This window comes from Asterias amurensis, chromosome 7 (assembly GCF_032118995.1).
Source record: "Asterias amurensis chromosome 7, ASM3211899v1".
Classification (NCBI taxonomy): Eukaryota; Metazoa; Echinodermata; class Asteroidea; order Forcipulatida; family Asteriidae; genus Asterias; species Asterias amurensis.
Window position 1 is genome coordinate 18,979,242 of NC_092654.1, and position 22,640 is coordinate 19,001,881.

At 38.3% G+C, this 22,640-nt stretch overlaps 2 protein-coding genes across 3 annotated transcripts in view; both read right to left on the minus strand.

Annotated features, from left to right (window-relative positions):
- Positions 1-8,077, minus strand: part of LOC139939485 (uncharacterized) — a 41,704-nt gene extending 33,627 nt beyond the window's left edge. For both annotated transcript variants that reach the window (XM_071935442.1, XM_071935441.1), the window contains exons 1-2: positions 7,121-8,077; positions 917-971 (exon numbers count right to left, since the gene is read on the minus strand). In XM_071935442.1, the coding sequence (XP_071791543.1) occupies positions 917-971; positions 7,121-7,201 (136 nt within the window). In that variant the 5' untranslated portion in view covers positions 7,202-8,077. The remainder of the gene's footprint in view (positions 1-916; positions 972-7,120) is intronic.
- Positions 8,078-9,196: 1,119 nt separating this feature from the next.
- Positions 9,197-22,329, minus strand: LOC139939847 (prostatic acid phosphatase-like). The gene is given in 11 exon segments (XM_071935992.1): positions 9,197-13,310; positions 14,256-14,443; positions 15,488-15,579; positions 15,581-15,595; positions 17,406-17,500; positions 18,362-18,488; positions 18,818-18,910; positions 19,529-19,627; positions 20,231-20,476; positions 21,112-21,207; positions 22,144-22,329. Coding segments are annotated over 11 exon segments (1,272 nt in total). The 5' UTR covers positions 22,234-22,329; the 3' UTR covers positions 9,197-13,179.
- Positions 22,330-22,640: the final 311 nt, after the last annotated feature.

The following is a 22,640-nucleotide window of genomic DNA, read 5'->3' on the forward strand; positions in this document are numbered from 1 at the left end:
GGCAATGGTGAAAGACTTTCTTGAAATATTATTCCATGAAATGCTTTACTTTTTGAGAAAACAGCAAAACAACGTGAATTACGGATTTATTTGAAACACATGTCATGACACGGCGAAACGCGCGGAAACAAGGGTGGGTTTTTCCGTTGTTTTCTCCCGACTCCGATGACCGATTGAGCCTAAATTTTCACAGGTTTGTTATTTGATATAGAAGTTGTGGTACACAAAGTGTGGGCCTTGGACAACACTGTTTACCGAAAGGGTCCAATGGCTTTAAGCAGAGAATAGTGCTCAGAATAAAACACAGTTTTCTTCTAAGCAGAAATGAGCAGGATACCAGTCACAAACTGTAATTGTGACAATATGGTAGTTTGGCTGGTAACCTTATTCTAGTAAGCGAAATTTTGTTATGCTTAGCTACTTTTTGTGCTTAAGCAGCTGTAAGAAATTGGGCCCAAGGGTAATGGATGCATTAGTATGCAGTGAAGTATCAGGCTTGGGTATTAGGCCAAGTTAAAAAAAAATAAAACATGTTTCACGTCCGGGTTTTTCAAAAAAAGGAGGAAGAGGGGCTTTTTTTATTTCAAGATGGCCACCATTCTTTGTTAAAATGTCAAATATCCATTGTTTTTTTCTACTGCTGAAATACACAAAACATAAAGGAAACAATTTAGTCGAGGCATTCAGACAAGACATTCAGATTTTTTTTGCTGAGATCATTTAAAATAACCCCATTAAAAAAAAGAAAAAAAAAAAAAACAAGGGAAAAAAAAAGAAAAAAAAAGGAGGCGGCCTGTAAAAAGGAAGCGGGCGGGGACGCTAAACATGTTTCTTTTTTTACTTGGTCTTATGTACATGTACTGTATGACACAATGGTTTTGTAGTTAATTTTAAGTAACTTTTTTGTAACACCTACCAGTAGTTTGACCGGGGGTTGAAGTAGTGGCACATTCAATGGATACAAAACTGATCTGTTGTAAAATAAAATAAAAAGAAATCCATTAAAATGATTTGCCCAACTAAGCAAGGTTGGTTATACAGGGAAGCTTGCTGAAAAAAAAAATTACAATATTGTTTGTTAATACTAGTTGGTATAAAACTGCTCTAGAATTGCAAAGGTTGTTGGTTCGAATCCCACCGGACTTGTGTGCCTGTGATTTTTTCACAGAACTCGGGAAAGTACTGAATATACAGTGCTTAACACTTGGTAAAACCAAAATGAATATTCTTTATCCCAACGCAAATTTAACATCCATTAAATACAGCAATTATTGTCAAGTGTAATGTTTGTATGTTTTTGTCAAACACACTGTACACATAATGTACACTACTTTGATTTCATGCTTTATTTTGCAATCATGTACTTTGGAATACTGTCCCATGTAGGTAGCTCAACAAATGTCACATGTCTATTTGTCAATACTCATGTTTTTTTTTTTTTGACCTACAATGTAGCCTGTCACTGTTGGTTAAAGCCATTATACAGATTTACAAATAATTTACAGGGTTTATAGAAGGTAATGGTGAAAGACTTCTCTTGAAATATTATTCCATGAAATGCTTTACTTTTTGAGAAAACATAAAAACAATATCAATTCTCGATAGCGAGAATTACGGATTTATTTTAAACACATGTCATGACACAGCGAAACGTGCGGAAACAAGAGTGGGTTTTCCCGTTATTTTCTCCCGACTCCGATGACCGATTGAGCCTAAATTTTCACAGGTTTGTTATTTGATATAGAAGTTGTGATACACGAAGTGTGGGCCTTGGACAATACTGTTTACCGAAAGGGTCCAGTGGCTTTAATGAAAATAATAGATTCTCAGAATCTGATCCAGAATAGTAATCAACAGGACTTGAATTTGGGGTAAAATTCCACGAGACATCAGGTCTTGTAGCTACAAAAAAATTACCGGACCATTTTGTTTACTTCTTCACAAGACCAGAATCTTCACGAGAAAGAGCTTTGTACACAGTTTAAAGGCAGTGGTCACTATTGGTAATTACTCAAAATAATCATTAAATGCATAAAACCTTACTTGGTGACGAGTAATGGGGAGAGGTTGATAGTAAAAAACATTGTGAGAGACGGCTCCCTCTGAAACAACCTAGTTTTCGAGAAAGAAGTAATTTTCCACGACTTTGATTTCGAGACCTCAGATTTAGAATTTGAGGTCTTGAAATCAAACATCTGAAAGCACACAACTTTGTGTAACAAACGTGTTTTTTTTCTTTCATTATTATCTCGCAACTTCGACGACCGATTGAGCTCAAATTTTCACAGGTTTGTTCTTTTATGCATATGTTTAGATACACCAAGTGAGACGACTGGTCTTTGACAATTGCCAATAGTGTCCAGTGTCTTTAACTTGTAAAATGTTTCTATTTGAACAAGCAGATTTATTTAATCGATGAAAATTTGCACCAAAAGAATGTATTTTGGTTTTACCCATTACACTGATGTGTGTTAGCAATGTGTACTTTCCCGAGTTCTGTGAAAAGAAAATCACAGGTACATGTAGGATTTGAACCAGCGACCGTTGCAATTCTAGAGCAGTGTCTTAACAACTAGACCACCAAGGGCTATAGGATTTAAACTGCCTCTAGCTACCGGGGCAATCTCGGTGGTCCATGCAGCTGGTAAGATACTGCTTTAGAAATACTCAGTACTTACCCGCGTTTTTTTTTCAAATTTTTTCATTTTTTCACAGAGCTCGGGTTCATGTACTTCTTGTGTGAAGCGATACGAGTTGTGACGTCACACCTTCGCAACGAATAATTTTACAGTTGATTTGTGTTCAACTCCTGCGAAACACATTTGCTGCGAAAAGAGCCCTGTGGCTAAAATTCGTATTGCATTAAATGCATTCACAGTGAGTATGAACTGGGCTTAATGATAAGGGCTGCAGAGGCCATGTTGTGTCCTCCAGATGACTCCATGTTAATCCAGGCTTGCTGAAATGTAATGGAAGAAAAACAACATGGCTGTCTCCATGATTAGGCTCTATTTGGTTATTACAGTTGACACACAGCTTCATTTGTGTGTAGAGCAAGGACCATCCATTTAGAATTGAGGATGGGTGATGGGTGTTCACCCTCTCTTACGTAACTACGCAAAAGCTTACCCAAAATCATGTGAATATATAGCAGCTCAGCTGTCTTGATATTCTGAGGAATTCAAATTTAAGTGGTAACTTGTGATCAAGCACGTCATTGTATGTACCAGACAATATTATACAAATATTGAGTGGCTCAGAGTGGAATGGGAGGAATATTATCGCAAGGTAAATTTGGACTATTTTATTTTACAAGGCTTCGCCTCGTGAAATGGAACAGTCCAAATTTTACTTTGCGATAATATTCCTTCCAGTCTAGGAATTAAAGCCACTCAATATTTGTTTCATATAACTGACATATTAGATCCTTGTCATTTGATGTATTTTAAAACTATAACATTATGAAAAATCAAACAAATTACTGACAACCAAAAATCATACAGCGCCGCGCAAATCCGATCACAACCTTTTGCACAGGTGCTCCTTTGTTTTAGCAGCGGCGCGCCGGCGCTGTACTGCTCAAAAACATTGGGAACAAGGATGATCCTAACTGTTGAATGGGAAATGCTATTCCCCATGGGCGAATAGGTCTTTTTGATGGCCGGTGCGGATGGGAGTAATAGTGAATGTCACGTGAAGTAAGTTCTACCAATCAAATGACAAGGATCTGTATGTCAGTTATATAATCAAATCTAACTCGGAAATGGCTTTTGCGAAGGAAACCGACTGCACTGTCTGCAAAAGAAACACCTCGGCAGCACAAGAGACATTCTTCTTGCTGTATCTCACTATTTCCAGGAAAATTATGGGAAAACTGAAATAAGTATGAACTTTCTTCTTGAAGATAGCCTTAGCCTGGAAGTAGTTGCCTATAAATTACCCTGTGTGACATGGTCTTTAGAACATGGTGTTTTTATTCGCTTGTTTACTGTGCGTAAAAGGGTAGTTGCGATAATGACGTTATCACAACTAGTAAGAGGGGAGAGATGGGGAGGGGTACAGTTTTCATTTTTAGAAGTTAGTATGTCAAAGGGGAGGTCGTTTCATAGAGGTATTTCAATGGTTCCTATGATGTGCATTTTAGTAATGCCATTTTGATGTTTTACCAAATTATTTAATTGGACTAACATATTTCAGAGTTGGTTTTTATATTTTATATTTTAATAGATCTGTGCAATTTTTAACTATCTTTCTTTTAAACTCTTGTAGGCCTACTGCCTAATAATTCAGACTTGTGAGCACTGCAAGTTTTTTTCCCCCAAAAAATGATTGAACAAATGAATGGTTTATTATCGTATTATAATTATAATTATTTTATTTGTTATTTTTTTTCTTTTTGAGGGGGGTGGGGTGTGCACTATCAAGATGGATGTAATAAAAAACCAAAGGATCTTTTACTACATGTATTGCACATCAATGACCTCTCAAAAAGAAACTTTGAAAGAGTCCAGAGTCGGCTCAAATTCCCGATAAAAGCATACCCGGATACGATTGAAGTCTCTAAACACCATCAAGCTTTTTACAATATGGTATTTCAGAAAGATAAGAATAGAGATGTTCGTAAATTTATCCCCCTGCATACTGCATGTGCTGACACAACCCAGCTCAAGTTTTATCTCACCGATACAACTGAGCCAATAAAAGTAACAGATAAGGCATCCTATAGGGACACCCAATATGTATGCCTTTGAAACAGGAAGTACCTGGTTCGAAAAATTCGGGAAACATTGTGCACATAATCTTGCCATCAGTGTTAACTATTAACATCGCATTGACAGTGGAGATGGCTCATTAGGGTACAAAGTGCATATCATCATCATGGGCGGGGCACAAGTAGACTGGTTTAGATTTTCAGCTAAATAACCTGACACCATGGGGAAACACAAAGTAATTAATACCATCTAAACACGGACATTATACATTTTTATATATTAAATAGAATCTTTTTCAAGGAGTTTCAATTTCCTGTTTTTTTTTTTCACATGACAGGGTGTCTGTAAAAAGGAGGAAGGAAAGTGTCATAATTATGGACACCTTTCTACGTTTTCAAAAGTTTCTAGTAATGAAACCAAGAAGGCTCAAATTTGCGGGTGGGGCGGGCGGGCGGGGGGGGGGGGGGAGAAGCCACAAGACCGCAGGGCTTGTAAGCTCTGAAAATATTTACTGCAAACCAGAACTTGTTTTACAAAACCAGATTCAAAAGGTAAAGAAAAGCTGCTGACACAGTTCAGCAAGCATTTTGTTAACAAGTACAAAGACCTGTTAAAAGAGTCATCTAAATCTGTACTTCATTATTAAGGGCCTAAAAAAAGTATACTTTGAACAGAACTGTAGGAATTTATTATGTCTACTGTTTATCAGAACCAAAGTACAGTGAGTGAGGTATTGTCGTTCAACTGAAAAACACAAGACAGCCAGGCTCTGTCAGGTCTTGAGTTTACTGGCCTGATGCTTAAATCACTGGGTGGCCTCTGGCCTGCTTTGCAGTATAAAATTTAAACCTGTTACCCTGGACTCGCCTTGTAACCATGAAAATGCCCTCATCAGCCAGAGTAGAACAAGAAAATTGATGCTCTATATTAGGTGAGGAAAGAATACCCTCAATATAGGAAAGTACACAACTTAATTTTGATTAAGTGGAAGTGTCGTGGCCGAGCGGTTAAGATCACCGAATTCAAACTCTGGTGTTTCTGATCAGCAGAGTGTGGGTTCGAATCCCCAGCCGTGACACTTGTGTCCTTAAGCGAGACACTTGACCATTGCTTCGCCCTTCGGATGGGACGTAAAGCCGTTGGTCCCATGTACTGTGTAACGCATGTAAAAGAACCCAATGCACTTATCGAAAAAGAGAAGGGGTTCGCCCCGGTGTTCCTGGCTGTGGCTGATTAATGCGCCATAGCACCTTGTAAACCCTTATAAGGTGCTAACTAATTGGGTCTCAAAATTCATAACTGCAATAAACTCTCTTTCTGAAAGTTTGTATATATATACTCAGCGCATTGAGTACCTTGTTTGGTAGATACGTGCGCTATATATAAGACTTCGATATTATTATTAAATTATTATTCCAGACTATGCATTGCGGCATATTGTTTGACGCAGGCGCAATAGTAACATTCACTCTGAAAAGGATTGAAGGATTGTGTCTGATTGTGATTTGAAAGTAAACTTTGTTGTCGTGTATCTAGTCATAAGCGATACAATTTATTCACTAAACAGGTAGTTGCGATTCAAGGTTCCCCCACCTTTAGTTTCAGTAGAAGTACCTCCTGAATGCCTACTGCATCTCACACCTTAAGTGAAATTACCACTAAAAACAGTGAGAAAATAAATAAATAAATAGTAAACTTGCCGGTACAACCATGGAGGGAGGATCCCCTGCCGCTTCCCAGGTTGTATCGTAATTTGGGTGTGATCCCTGGCTACACGGCAGTTAACGGTTGTATGGCTTCTGACTGGCACTCCCGAACAAAGATATTGACAAAATAGGGACACTGCCAATATAGGGCTAGATAGCTCAGTTGGTAGAGCGCCGGCACGTTAATCCGGAGGTCGTTGGTTCGAATCCCACTCTAGTCAATTCTTTGTTCAACCCCAAAATCAACACTTCTTTTGTGCGAGGGTTGGCTCTGTGAGTAGTTTGCAATAACGTAACTCTCCTCCCACTGGCCAGAAGGAGGGTTACGTTTTAATCGCAACTAGGCTCTGAGAAGAGCTGGAGTGGTCTCAACGTTTCGAACAGTATACTCTGCTTGTTTTCAGGGAGCAGGGTATACTGTTTGAAATGTCGAGATCACACTAGCTCTTCTCAAAGCTGAAGACGAGCAGAGTATACTGTTCGAAACGTTGAGACCACACCAGCTCTTCTCAGAGACATCACTCACACAAAAAACATGTTGTACCCGCGCAAGTTTGCTCCTTACTTATATTGTTTTTTATAATATCCATACCATGTAAAGCTTCAAACAATTACCTAAATATAAAAGGCCATGAACGGTGGCCAAAATGCTCAATTAATGATCAATTTACTTTGAAATGAGTCACTAAATAGTCAACTCACCTGTATGAACAACAGTACACTGACAACCACCACTGCCATGTGGGTCGATAGATGCAATTTTACCCCCATCTTTGTCCGCATCGCAGGCAGGGGTGATCTCTTGAGCTCTTTTGATGATGATGTTATTGATAGAGAGGTTTCTTGCTGCTGGTCAACCTGGTCAACCTGCTCAAATATTGGTGGTAGACGCTGACAACTTTTCCTAAAATTATAAATTGTACCTTGCTAGAGCTCTTCCCAAAACAATAAGAATGTCCAAAGACTCCAGTCCAAGTTCAAGTAGTGGTCCAATCCAAGTTGTTGGGCGGTTCCGAATGTTGCACCACTTGCAAGTTGCAGTCTGAAAACTATCTATACTAAAATGTTCTTCTTAATCTTAGGCGACACAATGATGAGGAAGGAACACTGGTGACTGGTTGAAACAAACTGGACAATTTTAACAAGACTGGTGGAAGGTGTCATCTTGGATAGCATGCTTGCTGTGGATATGGCGTTGCTAGTTGTTAAATGTGAGAAAAGTGACTTGCCTGTCGTAGGAAGAGTTATGTCCAATAATGACGATCAATGGCACACTCATGTTCTTGTTTTATCTTCCCCTGCTGGCTGCTCACCGCACATGATACAGTGTGAGTGTTGGACCACAGTACAGCATGCAGCTGTAGTATGTGGTTTAGTTGCGATAACGTAAGTGGTGCTGGATTAGTGTATTGTGTATGTTGGTAGTGTTGACTGTTGACTGCTTGCTGTTGACTTTTTTTGCACCGAGAGAAAAAAAACAACACTCACACAACAAACTCTGCGGTGTCGTTTACGGTTTTTACAAAAGTTGACAAAATTGCTCTTGCTTACCGTGATTAACAAACGTTAAATGGACTTCTCGTATTCCATTATATCTAACCTAATAAAATAGAGCTGCCTCATCTGATGATGACTTTGGTGTGGTTATTTTTAAATGACACAAATGATTGGTACTCGGAAATAATCGTTTAACATGTGCAACCTGCGATAGTTTCCTGGTTCGTCAAACATTCATTATCGGCCTGTTCAAAAGAATTGGTAGGGGTGTTCAACAACCACCGACCATGCCGCGGCGACGGGGATTCCCGATGCAAAATATCAAGCCGTCGCGTGTAGACATTAAGTATTAATAAATATAACTTAACATACTTAAAGGTAAAAATGAAGGGAATTGGTGGTAAGTGTATAGCTTTCAAACAGACTCGAGAGAAACAACCACTTTTCTGATCCATTTTCGGGCCAAAGGCTAGAAGGAAAAATGTTTGGACTTGCCCCAAATAGGCTGGCACCCTGCTGTTACTTTCACATTGTATTAGTGGTGGTGGTATGATACGAGGTACCAATCGGGAGGGGGCGTGGCGGGTTTTCTCGATGACCTCATCATCATAAGGGCGGGGCGCATATTTGTTTTCTGGCGATAAACAATTAAGTTGCACGATAATTCGACACCAAAGAGTAGCTTTTATAGGCGGCACTGTGTTGGGCAACTCTCATCATTCAGAAAAAAAAGTGTTTACAATTTTCGAATGTTTCCTTAAATTTAAGGGTTAAAATTGTGGGTGGGTGGGTGGGTTAAAATTGTGGGTGGGTGGGTGGGTTAAAATTGTGGGTGGGTGGGTGGGTCAAAAGTAATAACTAAAAATCGAAATTCAGTTGTTATTATAAAAAATACTTAATTAACATTCTTTTACAAATGGAACAGAAGAAGACAAAACACCCAGCTGGCCAATCTCATAATTCCTGACTAAACTACAGGAAAAGCCATTGAAAACAATTGATGTTGGACACCTTTTTTGATCGTATTTGGTTCGTTTGTTATATCATTGTCTTTTATGAATGGCTCCTTTACACATCTCGCAATACATTTTAAACGCGTACCGATGTGAACAGAGTTATCAGGAGGGGGGAGGGAGGAGGGGCAGGGTGGCGGTTTAGGTCTATAGTGTATTAAACATTCGTTTTGAATGTTCTGAATCTTATTTCCACCTTTTAATTTGACCTAGTATATTGTTTCCGTAAATCTGACAAATTAAAAACAAGACACAACTTTTTCCTCGGCAAAATATTTTTTTTTTAATCATACAAGTACTTCATCAAGTACTTTTTAATGAAAAAAATAATAAATGAAAAAAGAAAAAAAAAGTGGATACAATATATATATAGACACACCCTGATGACGCGTGACGATGAAATTGATGTTGCTCTGGATAAGAAAGTGAAAACTCTGAAAACTTTGGACAAGAGAAAAAGGAGAGGTTAAAGGTACCGGACACCTTTGGTAATTGTCAAAAACCAGTATTCACTTGGTGTATCCTAACAATATACATACAATAACAATTCTGTGAAACTTTTGACTCAATTGGTCATGGAAATTACAAGAGAACATTGAAAGAAAGACACCCTCTTGTTCTACAAATTTGTGTGCTTTCAGATGCCGAATAATAAAAGGCTTCAGGCCTGAAGTCTTATATTATTTGAATGAGAAGTTACCTCTTTCTCAAAAATAGTTACTTCAGAGGGAGCCGTTTTCTCACAATGTTTTATACTATCAACAGCTCTCCATTGCTCGTTACAAAGTAAATTTTTTATGCTAAAAATTATTTTGAGTAATTACCAATAGGGTCCAGTGCCTTTAAGCATGATGAATGATGATGATGATGATGATCAGTGAAGCAACGCAAAGTCAAACTGTACCTAAATACACCTACTAAAATTTCTTCATCAAACTCAGGCTTTTATAAAGCCATTTGACAGTAAATACAAATGACGAAAAACAATGTCTTACTGAGCACAGCTCTACCATAGATTTTCACAATATTTAACAAACAATTGCATCAAACCAGTGACCAAAATACACATAAATTATGTATAAATATAAATAACGGCAAATGCACCTCTTTATACTGTTTGTTCAGGTGATTAATCTTCTGTACTAGTGCCGAGTGATTTATATTCAATTAGTATTTTTACAAATACTATTTCGACAAATAGACCTTCTGAAAAAGTGTTTGGGAAAATCCGGATTCATAAAACCAACTAAAATCTTCTCAAAATTCCAATGGTATACAATATATAATTGGAACCCACTGTTTGTTTCAATCCTCTATAGTTATAGATATATACCATAAAAACTAACCTACCTGTGAAAATTTCATTTCGAAAGGTGGTAGTGTTCTGAGATATTGCCGAAAATCTTGAGCGGTTACGTTTGACAGTGTTATCCTTCTCGCATTCAAAATATTTTTGGATAAAAAGTGATATCTTTTTCCATGACTGCAGTACTTTTTAGTGAAATGTTTCTCAAAATGCATGACACTATCCAAAGCTGCTGTACTTCTTACCAAGTAAGTTTTTATTGCCGTTAATTTGTAGGGCCTCAATACAAAACGTATACAGATCCTTTAAAGACAGTGGACACTATTGGTAATTGTCAAAGACCAGTCTTCTCACTTGTTGTATCTAAACATATGCATAAAATAACGAACCTGTGAAAATTTGAGCTCAATCGGTCATCGAACTTCCGAGATAATAATGAAAGAAAAAATACCCTTGTCACACGAAGTTGTGTGCGTTTAGATAGTTGATTTCGAGACCTCAAGTTCTAAACTTGAGGTCTTGAAATCAAATTCGTGGAAAATTACTTCTCTCTCGAAAACTATGGCACTTCAGAGGGAGCCATTTCTCACATTGTTTTATACCATCAACCTCTCCCCATTACTGGTAACAAAGAAAGGTTTTATGCTAATAATTATTTGAGGGGATTACCAATAGTGTCCACTGCCTTTAAGCAGTGAGTGAGCCAGAGGAGGTTGTGAGAAAAAGTCTGAGTGAGATTGTCACAGAAGATACTTGTAATAATTTTAAACTGACGGAAAAAAATACAGTCCCACAGAATCAAGAATTATATAACTCTACAAGCCATATACCACACAAAAGGTAAATGCACATTTCTTGATTTATCACATAAAATTATAACCGGTAAAGCATTGACACTGCTGGAACACGTCTACATACTTACTAACTCTCAACCAAACATTTTTTGTAATAATAAAATTATACAGTGCAGTGTGTGAAATGACCTGCGAGGTCATGCATAATGAGATATGACCTTTTGGGGTCAATTATAATGAGTAAAGGACTCTTTTAAAGACCTTATAAGAAGTCATTGTTCATAAAGTATATTATTTATATTTGGCTATTGAAATACATTATTTATAGGATTATGGATATTCAGTAACAACCTTGTCTGTCCTGTGTAACGAAAGATGACCTTTGAGGTCAAATAATATAAAACACTCCCAGCGTTTCATGAATGAATCAATCAAAATAATTCTTTAAAAATTCCTTTATTTTGTCCTTCAATCGGAGACAGAAATTTTTCTCAAGAAAATTTGAAGACTTGTTTTTTAAAACTCCAAACTGGAGCGACTTTTTAAGACAAGGTTGAACAATAACAGCAAAGGGGATCTTAGCTAATAATCTTTCAACAAGTGATTTATCAAAAGAGAACAATTTAGTTCACAGAAGATGAAACAATTTTTAAATTGTACCCCCCCCCAAAAAAAAAAACCCAAAACACACCCCACACCAAATAAACAATTATCCAAAAACTTGTCTAAAAAAGTGTCTAAATTACAAAAGATTGATAAATAAAATCAGCATGTTCAATCATTTCGGTGGAAAACTCCACAGTCTAACTTGCCTGTTACTGCATCTTTCTCAGTTAAGCTGAACTTTCAGTTTTTAAGCTGAACTTTCAGTTTTTAAGCTCAAACTCTACAAATTCCATGCTTAATTTTAATTATGAAGATGAAAATGTTTACTTTTAATGATAATTATTTCCTCTACCCGATGATGATGTTTTCAATTGATATGAAAATTGACAAAAGTTATAAAATAAAGAAATGGGGGGGGGGGGGGGTCAAGATTCAAAGAGAAAAAAAAAAGTATTTTTTGGAAGTCTTAGTTAAGTATTTTGCACAAAGCCCTTATTGTTTTACTACAACCCTGCTCCATTCTGACCAACCATGATTTACGTTGTTAGTTAATACAAAAAAATAAATCTTTGAAAAAAAACCCCAATAACAATAATAACAACAACAAATTTCACTTAAAGGCACTGGACAGGTACCGTAACAACTCAAAGGAATTGAGTAAGGATTCAAACTTTCTAAGTCACCAGAAATGGAGAGCTGTTGAAACATTGTGAGAGTTGGCTCCCTCTGAAGTAGCGTAGTTTTTCAGAAAGAGGTAATTTCTCACTCAAATACTGAAAAGACTTCAGGCCTGAAGCCATTTTTTAGGCATTTGATGAAAGCAAACAAAGTTGTGCCACACCAATGTTTTTTCGTTCATTATTCTCTCACAACTTTGATGACTAATCAAATCCCAATTTTCAAAGATTTTTTGATTTATGCATAATGTTGGGAAGTAAGAATACTGGTCTTAGACAATTACTTAAGGTGTCCAGTGCCTTTAATAGGATGGTGTTAGATTAATTGTTCTGTCCGACCTTCGTTTGGTTAGTTGGTTGGAAATGATGGTCTCAGAGCATTATGAGAAAAGAAAGAATGATAAAAAAGGTTTGAAGACGCTTACTAAAGGAACATACAGAATTGGTTTTTGCTAAGAAAATAGTTGCTGGCAGTAAAGGCACTTTATGTAATCCGCCATATACATAAGCTGAAAACCTTTAGAAGTTTGAGATCAATCGGATATCGTTTTTATTTTTTGTATTAAAATGCCCACAGAGAGCACTAAACTCCAAAAGGGAAATTAGTTTCATTTATTTCTCATCAAATATGACAGTTGACACTGAAATATTTAAAGGGATGTTTTCTACTATCATCATCATTAGACCGTGTAAGTTGTATGCAAATCTGTGATCTTGGACGATTTTGTTTTCTTACCGATTCTACAATGTTCCTCTTTTACTTCCTTTTTTGCTTCTGTGGGGAAAAAACTTTAAAAAGTATATGTTTCTGAAAGAGCAGTAGAACTTATAAAATTTCCTCTTCATCTTCCTCTTTGACCCCTAATAGTCACGCATTGGTGTCGTCTGACTGTAGTCGGACATGGCGGATTTTGGACTGACGACAACGGCAGATAAGAAGTCCAATAAGCGTTAGGATGGTGACGACAAGTAGACCGATGACGATACTTATCAGGATAACTGGGTGCAGAAGTGGGATGACAGAAAACAATGCAATGAATATTTAAAATAGTGTAACAATTGTCAAGCACTTAAGACATCTTGTTCAGTGAAAAATGTCAGAGACCAAGTGAAGAACTACGTCAATATGTTGATGACAGAAAGAAAATATAAAAACAGTTTGAAGTCTGGTTTTCAAGGGAGCGTCTTTAAAAAGGGGCACAATCTAGGGGCAATGGAAGGTTCCAGCAGACACACACCCGAATCATGGCGTCCGTTGCCCTTGTCTTGGCCATGGTGCCCCTTTAAAAGTTTCCCATCGACTTTGCAATAGAAATGCCCTTTGCAAAATGGAAATGGCCTTGCCCCTTTCAAGGATAATATTCCAGGCCTTCCAGCCTCATGCAAATCACATTGATTCGAATGGAAAAACTACAAGATGGCTCTACCATGAAAGGTCAATATCAGCAGAGCATTTTTTGAATACATTTTTTGAATGAGATATCACCTAAGTAACTAGGCCAGACAGCCACTTCAAGGTGAGTGCTAAACTTAACTGATTTGAGCTATCGACCCAAATCAACTGCCATCAGGGTTAAGTAGCCACCCTGGGGCTGAAAAAGTGTTACCCCCTTCACAATCCATAAGGACGTAGGCATGAGCAGAATGCACCACCTACCCAACATTTTATGAAACAATTTTATGGTTATTAAGTGCCTTGCTCAAGGCACTTGTGGTTTCTTATTAGCGCTCAGTGATGCTCCTAGCGCTGAAACATACAGTATTTCCTGCAAGGTATGTGGGACTACATTTGATTTCCGAAACCTAATCCTTAGCACCATTAAATGATTTACAAGGTGCTGTGGCGCAATATGCTGCCACTAGCCTTAATTGCTTGGGAAAAAGTTGGGAATATAGTGCATTCTGGTCTACCATCCAGGCTAGGAAAAGGGAAACATTTCTTACTGATGCTGATGCTGTTGCTCAGGAACGGAGAGGTGATTCCACAGGCAGCTTTGATGTCCTCGGGGACCATGTCCTTGGTGAGCATTGTGAAGTTCCCCAGGGGACAAGACGCTTCACAGTCCTTGATCACCAAGGGGTAGGGAGCTTTCAGAGTATCGTTGCGGAATAAAATGTTGACAGTGTTTTCCCTGATGAGATGAAAGGGGCGAGATGAAACGAAAAGGAGAAGGCATTTATGGCTGTGAGGACTAATTATATCTGACTAGTGGTTAGATCTGAAATGCATGTGATACATCCGGAGTTGATTTTGGTAGAACTCCTCAAGGACGCAGTGCACCCAAAAACTTGTAAAAAGATTATTGCTTAGGCAGGTGTTTCTCTGGTTCTCCCTGCAATGTGTTAAAGGAACACGTTGCCTTGGATCGGTCGAGTTGGTCTATAAAAAGCGTTTGTAACCGTTTTTTATAAAATGCATATGGGTAGAAAGATGTTGTAAAAGTAGAATACAACGATCCACACAAACATGTCTCGAAATTGCACGGTTTTCCTTTTACCTCGTCGACTAACACGGTCGGCCATTTATGGGAGTCAAATTTTTGACTCACATAAATGGCCGACCGTGTTAGTTCGCACAGTAAAAGGAAAACCACGCAATTTCGAGGCAAACTTGTGTGGATCATTCTATTCTACTTTTAAAACATCTTTCCAACCATATGCATTTTATAAAAAACGGTTACAAACGCTTTTTATAGACCAAGTCGTCCGATCCAAGGCAACGTGTTCCTTTAAGTTTATAAGTCATAATGATGGATTCAACGAACAAAACACTATTACCAAATTTATAGACCCCTTTCATAACGTGAAAAAGCTACAGGGACGCTCAAGACCTGCACATGTTTTTACGCACAAGGAACAGCTATCATCCAATGGTTTGCTTCCTTTAGCCTCATTGAGGGTGCTTTTTGGCCCAGTGAGGGCGCTTTTCAAGCGTTGTGACGTCATTTGCAAGGGATCTATTACCCATCCTACTCATATTAACATATCCAGTCAGTAAGTTGAAACCATTTTAACTGAACAGAATGCTTGTGGAGGCTAAAACGTGAAATATGTACGTGTCCTTTGTGTATTAAGCAGATACTTTTAACGCAGGCAGGCATAGTCCTTCTATAAATCAAAGCCACAGTTGATAATGTTGAATGGTCAGACAGTAGGAGGTTGATGATGTTATTTACCCATTATCCTCTTTCCAAAGCTCTACGATAACACAAGATGCAAGAGGTGGCTGTATGCCGTTATAGATGCCCAATGCCGACAGGAGGGCAGCCAACTGTTGTGTCATGCTGTAACCATTAACAACACGAGACAAAAAGTCATCTCAATGATATAAGAATTTGAAACTTCGCAGTAGATACAATATAATAATAACAATATTAATAATGAACAGCACTTATATAGCGCTTCACAAAAAAGTCCTGAAGCGCTTTACAAAAATTAATGAGTAAACAGGTAAGTTTTCAGCAGATTTTTGTAAATGTTCTTGTTTGGAGCAGTTCTGATCCAGAGTGAGGGTGAAGGATATGAGAACGCGCGGTGGCCATATGACTTTGTGCGAGTGAGAGGTAGAGCTGGAACGGAGGGTACGATGAGGTACATATGGATGAAGGAGTATAGTAATGATAATCAAAATAGTAATAAAGAACATTCATAAATACCTCAGACAGTTTCGCTATTCCTATTGGTGGAGAGCGCGTCACGTGGGTGTGTATAAACCTTTGTTTATGACCGGTAAAATGTGTTAATTCATGGGCGTGACACGCGACCTTGAACCTGTTCTTTTAAGACAGTTTCTTCATTCCCATTGGTAAAGAGCAACGGCTGAAACAGTTGTGCCACATCACGCGATACGCGCCACGTGCACAGCAATTCCTTATAAGGAGTTGTTTACCCGAGGGCGGCGAAGGGCTTTACCATTTCATAGCTGGAGGGGTGTTGTGTTGAAAGCAATCATTTAACAGTTATAATTTTTGCATTTATTTTACTTTTTGACCAAAAAGTGATGATGTTTGTGACCGAAAAGGTATTTATGAATGGGAATCAAAGTGTGTTGAATCGGTTTTCAACTAGTGGCTTAAACTCGCCGAGGCCTGGTTCTTTATGATTTACCTCGACTTCGTCTCGGTAAAATTTATATCAAGAACCAGGCCTCGGTGGGATTAAACCACTAGTTGAAAACCTCTTCACCACACATTGATTCCCTTATTTATATTGCAAAAAATAGTTATTGGCCTGACATTTCGACCCTAGCAGAGTCTTTCTCGAAGGCTTAAATCGAAGGCAACCGTCTGCTAATGGCGCTTACAGGGCAAACAGAAAAATTGTAAAAAACGCGACATATTGTACACTAGCAAATACCATTGACCTAGGAGCTCTGACCCAAAAAGAACATTTTAAAATTGAGGTAGCCTGCCGCATGCATGACAAACAGAAAGCCACTCCAGGCACTTCCATACAGTATACATTTCTGAAGGTTCTGAAGGTTCAATTATGAGGAACTTTGCAGCTGATCCCAAAAGTAAGCTTTGGATGTTATACAAATTTGAAACTTTGCATGGTGGAGATACAATCTAGTAAGGATTGTGGCAACCTCATTCCCAGGGGTGATCGATCTCATCACGCCATTTTTTCCCAGTATGCCTTGCTCGATCATAACCCCTGGAATTGACAAATTTAAATGTGCTATATGCTAGCACATTTAAATGAGCAAAAAAATGAGCGTACATATTCATTATTCAATCTTTTCTACGCGCGCACGCATGTCTTTTGTCTTAAAGAATGTTTTTGTTTTTGTTTTTAAAAAACGTGTTTATGTCATAAAAAAACGCGGGCGTGATCAACATGCAACTATCATAAAACTACGCGCGCACGCACTTGACATCTAATGCATAACCAATTTCCTGAGCCAATCAGCGTTGTTTCCCAGTACATGCCTCCCAGGGGTTAGTGACAAAGAGGTATCGATACGGCGCGATGCCCATGGTAGCGAGGCTGGGTTTGTGGTAAAACCATGTCAAATGTGTAGCAGGCCTTTTTGTTTTATCTGGTGATGAAAAAATCTTGTGAATTGTTCACACATCTTGATCAGAAGCTTACCGCTGAATACATGTAGAATTTTCTCCTGAGGTCTGTTGGGTCCTTTGTCTCTGATTTGTTGCGCATATTTTCAATTATTTCCCCGAGCAATGGTCCTGAAAGTGAGAAATACAATTTTGTATAAGCACATAATAAAAGGCAAACTGCTAAGCAACAATAGAAAAAGGGAAAATAATGGTCCAAGCATATGGGGCAAAATCCTCCAGGCAAGTTGTATCAAAGTCAACTTACAGGAAAATAATGAAAAAATAACACACCCATGTTGCACAAACTTGTGTACTTTCAGATGCCTGAGAAAAGCTTCAGGCCAGATGTTTTTCTGGCTTAAAGGCAGTGGACACTATTGGTAATTAATCAAAATAATAATCATCCCAAAACCTTTCTTTATTACCAGTATTATGGGGAGAGGTTGATAGTATAAAACGTTGTGAAAAACAGCTCCCTCTGAAGTGAAGTAGTTTTTCGAGAAAGAAGTAATTTTCCACGAATTTGATTTCGAGACCTCAAGTTTAGAACTTAAGGTTTCGAAATCAAGTATCTGAAACCACACAACTTCGTGCGACATGGGTGTTTTTTTCTTTCATTATTATCTCGCAACTTCTACAACCGGTGGAGCTCAAATTTTCACAGGTTTGTTATTTTATGCATATGTTAGAACACACCAAGTGAGAAGACTGGTCTTTGACAATTACCATTTACCAATAGTGTCCACTGTCTTTAAATAGTTTAGTGAGAAATTACCTCTTTTTCAAAAACTATGTTACATCAGAGCGAGTCATCTCTCACAATGTTTCATACTGTCAACAGCTCTCCATTGCTTGTTACCAAGTAAATTTTAAAGCTAATATTGATTTTGAGTGTTTACCAACACATGACAGATCAGTGTTCCTGATCTAACTGCACCAACCTTTCCCTAGTTTTAAAAAATTTTCAGGATTTAGACAAGAAAAACTTACCTCCCTTGAGTCGACTCTTGTCTTTGGAGTTGAAAAGGAAATACATCCCTTTATCCGACACGGTTTTCAAGTCTTTGTAAAAACCGGTCACGTTGGCCCAATCAGGCCACTGCAAACCATGGAGCCGCTTCAAAAGACAAAGCCCAAAAGAAATGTTAGATTTATCGCTTTGTACATCTTCGTGGCAGTCAAATTTCAAATCTTGACTTCGTTGTTGAAAGGGCACAACAGTTTTCAAAGTTGATTTAATCATTTATTTATTTATTTTCATTTTAACTCATAGCAGTTGATAGTATCCCAACTTGGTGCAACATTCTAACAAAACAAGTAATTTTTTTAAAAGGCTTGGGAAAAATTTGAACTTTCACTAGAACAAAGGCAGTGACCAAACCTGAATCAGTTTAGGGAGGTTTGAAATTTAAAACTTACGATTTTCAAAGACCTAACACTGCTTACCTCAACAAAAAGAGGATCCTCCACCAGATAAACGTCAGACACAGTCAAGGGTTCTTTGAATCCTGTATTTATAGTCAGATTCTTCAAAAAATCCTGTGTTCACCCCCAAGGAAAAACATCAAACAAACAAACAAACAAACAAACAAACAAACAGCCCAACAAACAAACACAGAGAAACAAATTTAGAGTATTCCGATAAAACTTTAAAATCATGTTTCTATCTAAAAAAATTCAAGACAGTTGACACTATTGGTAAATGTCAATGACCAGTCTTCTCACTTGGTGTATCTTAACATTTGCATAAAATAACAAACCTGTGAAAATTTGAGCTCAATCAGTCGTATAAGTTGCGAGATAATAATGAAAGAAAACACATCCCTGTCACATGAAGTTGTGTGCCATTTATGGGAGTATTTTGACTCCCATAAATGGCCGACCGTGTTTTTTCGCAAAGTAAAAGGAAAATCATGCAATTTCGAGGCAAATTTGTGCGGATCATTGTATTCTAGTTTTAAAACATCTTTCCAACTATGCATTTTGTAACAAAAAGTTACAAACGCTTTTCAAAGACCAACTCGACTGATCGACTGAGGCAACGTGTTCCTTTAGTAACTGTTTTGAGTATGAATGAATATACCCCCAGAAAGTGATTGGGAGCGCCCTCACGTGGCCAAAAATATGGAGCATTGTGCAAAACCTTGAAATGCTTACCTTATATCTCTCTTGAACTGCCAAATATTCCTTGGTGGTTGTCGTTTCTTTCTTGAGTTCATCGTAATTTGGACATGGAGGACCATTTGTTTTCAGCAGCTGTTAGACAAAATGACAAAATACCTTGTTATACCTCTGTAACAAACTGTGAAGTTTGATTGGTCCAGAACCAATCATGTGACGTGCAACAAAAACATATGTTACATGGCTCGGGAGTCAAGTAACATGAAAAGTGATGTACACCGGTGTACATCATCTTGATCGTTCCTAGTGTTGGTCGATTTCCAGCACTGTGTACAAAACACCCGGGGGTTCGAGGGAACACTATGGAATTGTTTCTTGTTCGTCCGCTTATTAAACACTGAATCCGTCGTAATAATGTTTGAAGATAACAACAGAACTTTGAGAAGAGGAATATTAATGTTACCAAGGTATAACAAAACAATTGTTGCACGCTGTGATTAGGGTCCATGGGATTTTTGCCTCGGGTGCTGTTTTCCCCTCAGGTGTACAAAACGCCATGGACCCTGTCATAGTGTGCAACTATTGAACCTGCGCAACACAGGCAATCTGGCCAAGAGTTGTCAAAAAATCAAAGAGACTTATTACTTCAATGATAAATCAACACCTAAACGTGTCCAAAACACATAAACGTTTGAACTGCCTCAAAATTGGAAAACAAATTAAAGAAATTCAAATTACATAATCTTGATCCAATGGAATGGTGTGTACTGGAATGGGCATCCACGTTAACCCGCTTTTCCATATTTGGTTTCCCTTTGGTGGGTACAGTCCCGACAAGTCCGACTCAGCCGACATCAGTGTACGGTCTTTGTCAGTGCTGCGAACGTGCAACGCATCCCTGTTATACGTTTCGTTGAGAAAGCCTGACTTTATGTAGCGTTCACGGAGCCACTGACCAAGTTCGTAGTGCATATTCATACCATGCTGAAATTAAAGAAATCATGCAGTTTAATAGTTTGGATCAATGGAAAAAATACAGTACAAATTATGGTGATGTGCACAAACGTTGGCAACAATTGTGCATGGCCTTGCCCTTTCGAAAAAAAAAAAATTCAAGTTCTGAGACATTTTATGATCACTAACTTCTTGAGTAATTACCAAAGGTCTACCTCTCTTTAAGTTGTCATTCTAACCAGTTTCTATTAAAACCCTGACCATGCTAAATGGAACAATACGCAGTGGTAATAGTTTGTGTTATCTGTTGCATTTGGCAGTCAACTGAGATGTCATTCTTGAACTGAATTTGTTGCATTTAGCAGTCAAGTAACTTCATATTGGTGTTGCGTTTTGTTGTATTTGGCAGTCAACTCAAACTCATCTAATTTGCTCCATGATTTGGCAGAGTTCACGGTTCCACATACAAGCCAATTCACCACTACACTTATGTGCATACTGTTGCTCAGTCCTAACACGAACAACACACAATGCAACAAAATCCCTCGTTACATTTTGTTGCATTTGGCATGGTTAATATTTCAACTGTGTTGCATTCTGTTGTATGTGGCTGGGTGAAGAGGGGCCCATAATGTGGATTAGGGTTTTAAACAATCTTTTCTTACCGTGGTCAGTTGTCCAAGACCCTCAGGCCATGTGTCTGCTTTGTGTGGGTCACTCGGGTAAACATCCACAGGAGTTCGATCGCCATGGCGATATAGCTGTCCAGAGAAGAAAAAAAACAAAACTTACAGATTGTTGTAATTCATGAATTATTTTAGGGAGAATGATGATCGATGTGTCATGGCCGAGCTAATTTAAGAACACTAACTAAACTCAAGCTCTGGTGTTTCTGTTTAGCAGAGTGTGGGTTCGAGTCCCGGTCATGACACTTGTGTCCCATAGAGCTTAATTTTGCCGAGATTTGATTTTTTTTTAAATCTGGTATAAAATACCCAAAAGGGAATCATAAACAAAACGAAACATTTGAGTCGTGAGACTTAAGGACCTATGAGGTTCCTGGAGACGATAGCGGAACAAACCTCATAAATAGTTCTACAGTGGGGTAGGAGTAGATTACTCCTAGAACTAGGGGTAATAGATAGGGGGGGCAGTCATGCCAGTCAGTGGGAATTCAATGGGGTCTTGATCTCGATTAGTTAGATAATTGATTAGTTGAGATATATCGTAACCCTCCTCCCGACGGCCGGAGGTTTAGGTGCGTTATCGCAACTACTAACTTGTCTAACAATTGATAGAGCTCCAACTGGAGCAACATCCTCAATCGAGATTGAGATGGGATTAGTTGATCAAGTGTTTTGGGCACAGCAGATACATGTAAAGGATGTTAAAAACACTACGTCAAGGATATAAAAACACTACTCCTAATAATAATAATCCTAGAACTTATTACAAGGTTTGTTCCGCTATCGTCTCCACGAACTGGAGACGATAGCGGAACAAACTATGCATAGTTCCATCTATCTAGGACTAGGAGTATAAAAACACTGCACCACTATGACTGCCCCTGCTGGCTCTATTTTATGCCTTACTAACTTAGCATAGTGACTGTTGTTTGTATTCTCAGTCAGTTTTCTGAGCCGAGTCCGAGTGTAACAATAAAAATCTCTTTATTATTTCTTATAAAACTTGCTTACCACATTAACAAGCTGGAGGGATCTTTCTCCGTTTACCGAAAAGGTGGAACATATCGCCAATACCATCGTTATCAACATAAGGTGGTCCATTGTTGGTACAGCACCTCCTCGGGACTTCCTACCTCGCTTCAAAGTGACTGTTACCGAGCTACGGTGGGTCCGGGACGGACAGAGGTAGGGACAACACGGGAGCTCCGAGTGTCAGACAACTCGGACAGTTAGACAACTCGACCGTGTACGTGTGTGTGTGTAGCAATTTCGTTCCCAGGGTTTGATCGATCTCGCTGTGCCGTGTTTTTCCAGGATGCGCTTTTATTTGGGGGGGGGGGGGAGGGCGGGGCGCGCGGCATGCAAAATAGATAAATAATAAAAATGGTTGATTATTATTATTAATATTTTTCATCCTTAAAGCACTAGACACCTTTGGTCAATTTTATAAGTTCTACTGTTCTTTCAAAAATATATACTTGTATCTTTTTTAGTTTAATCCCAACAAA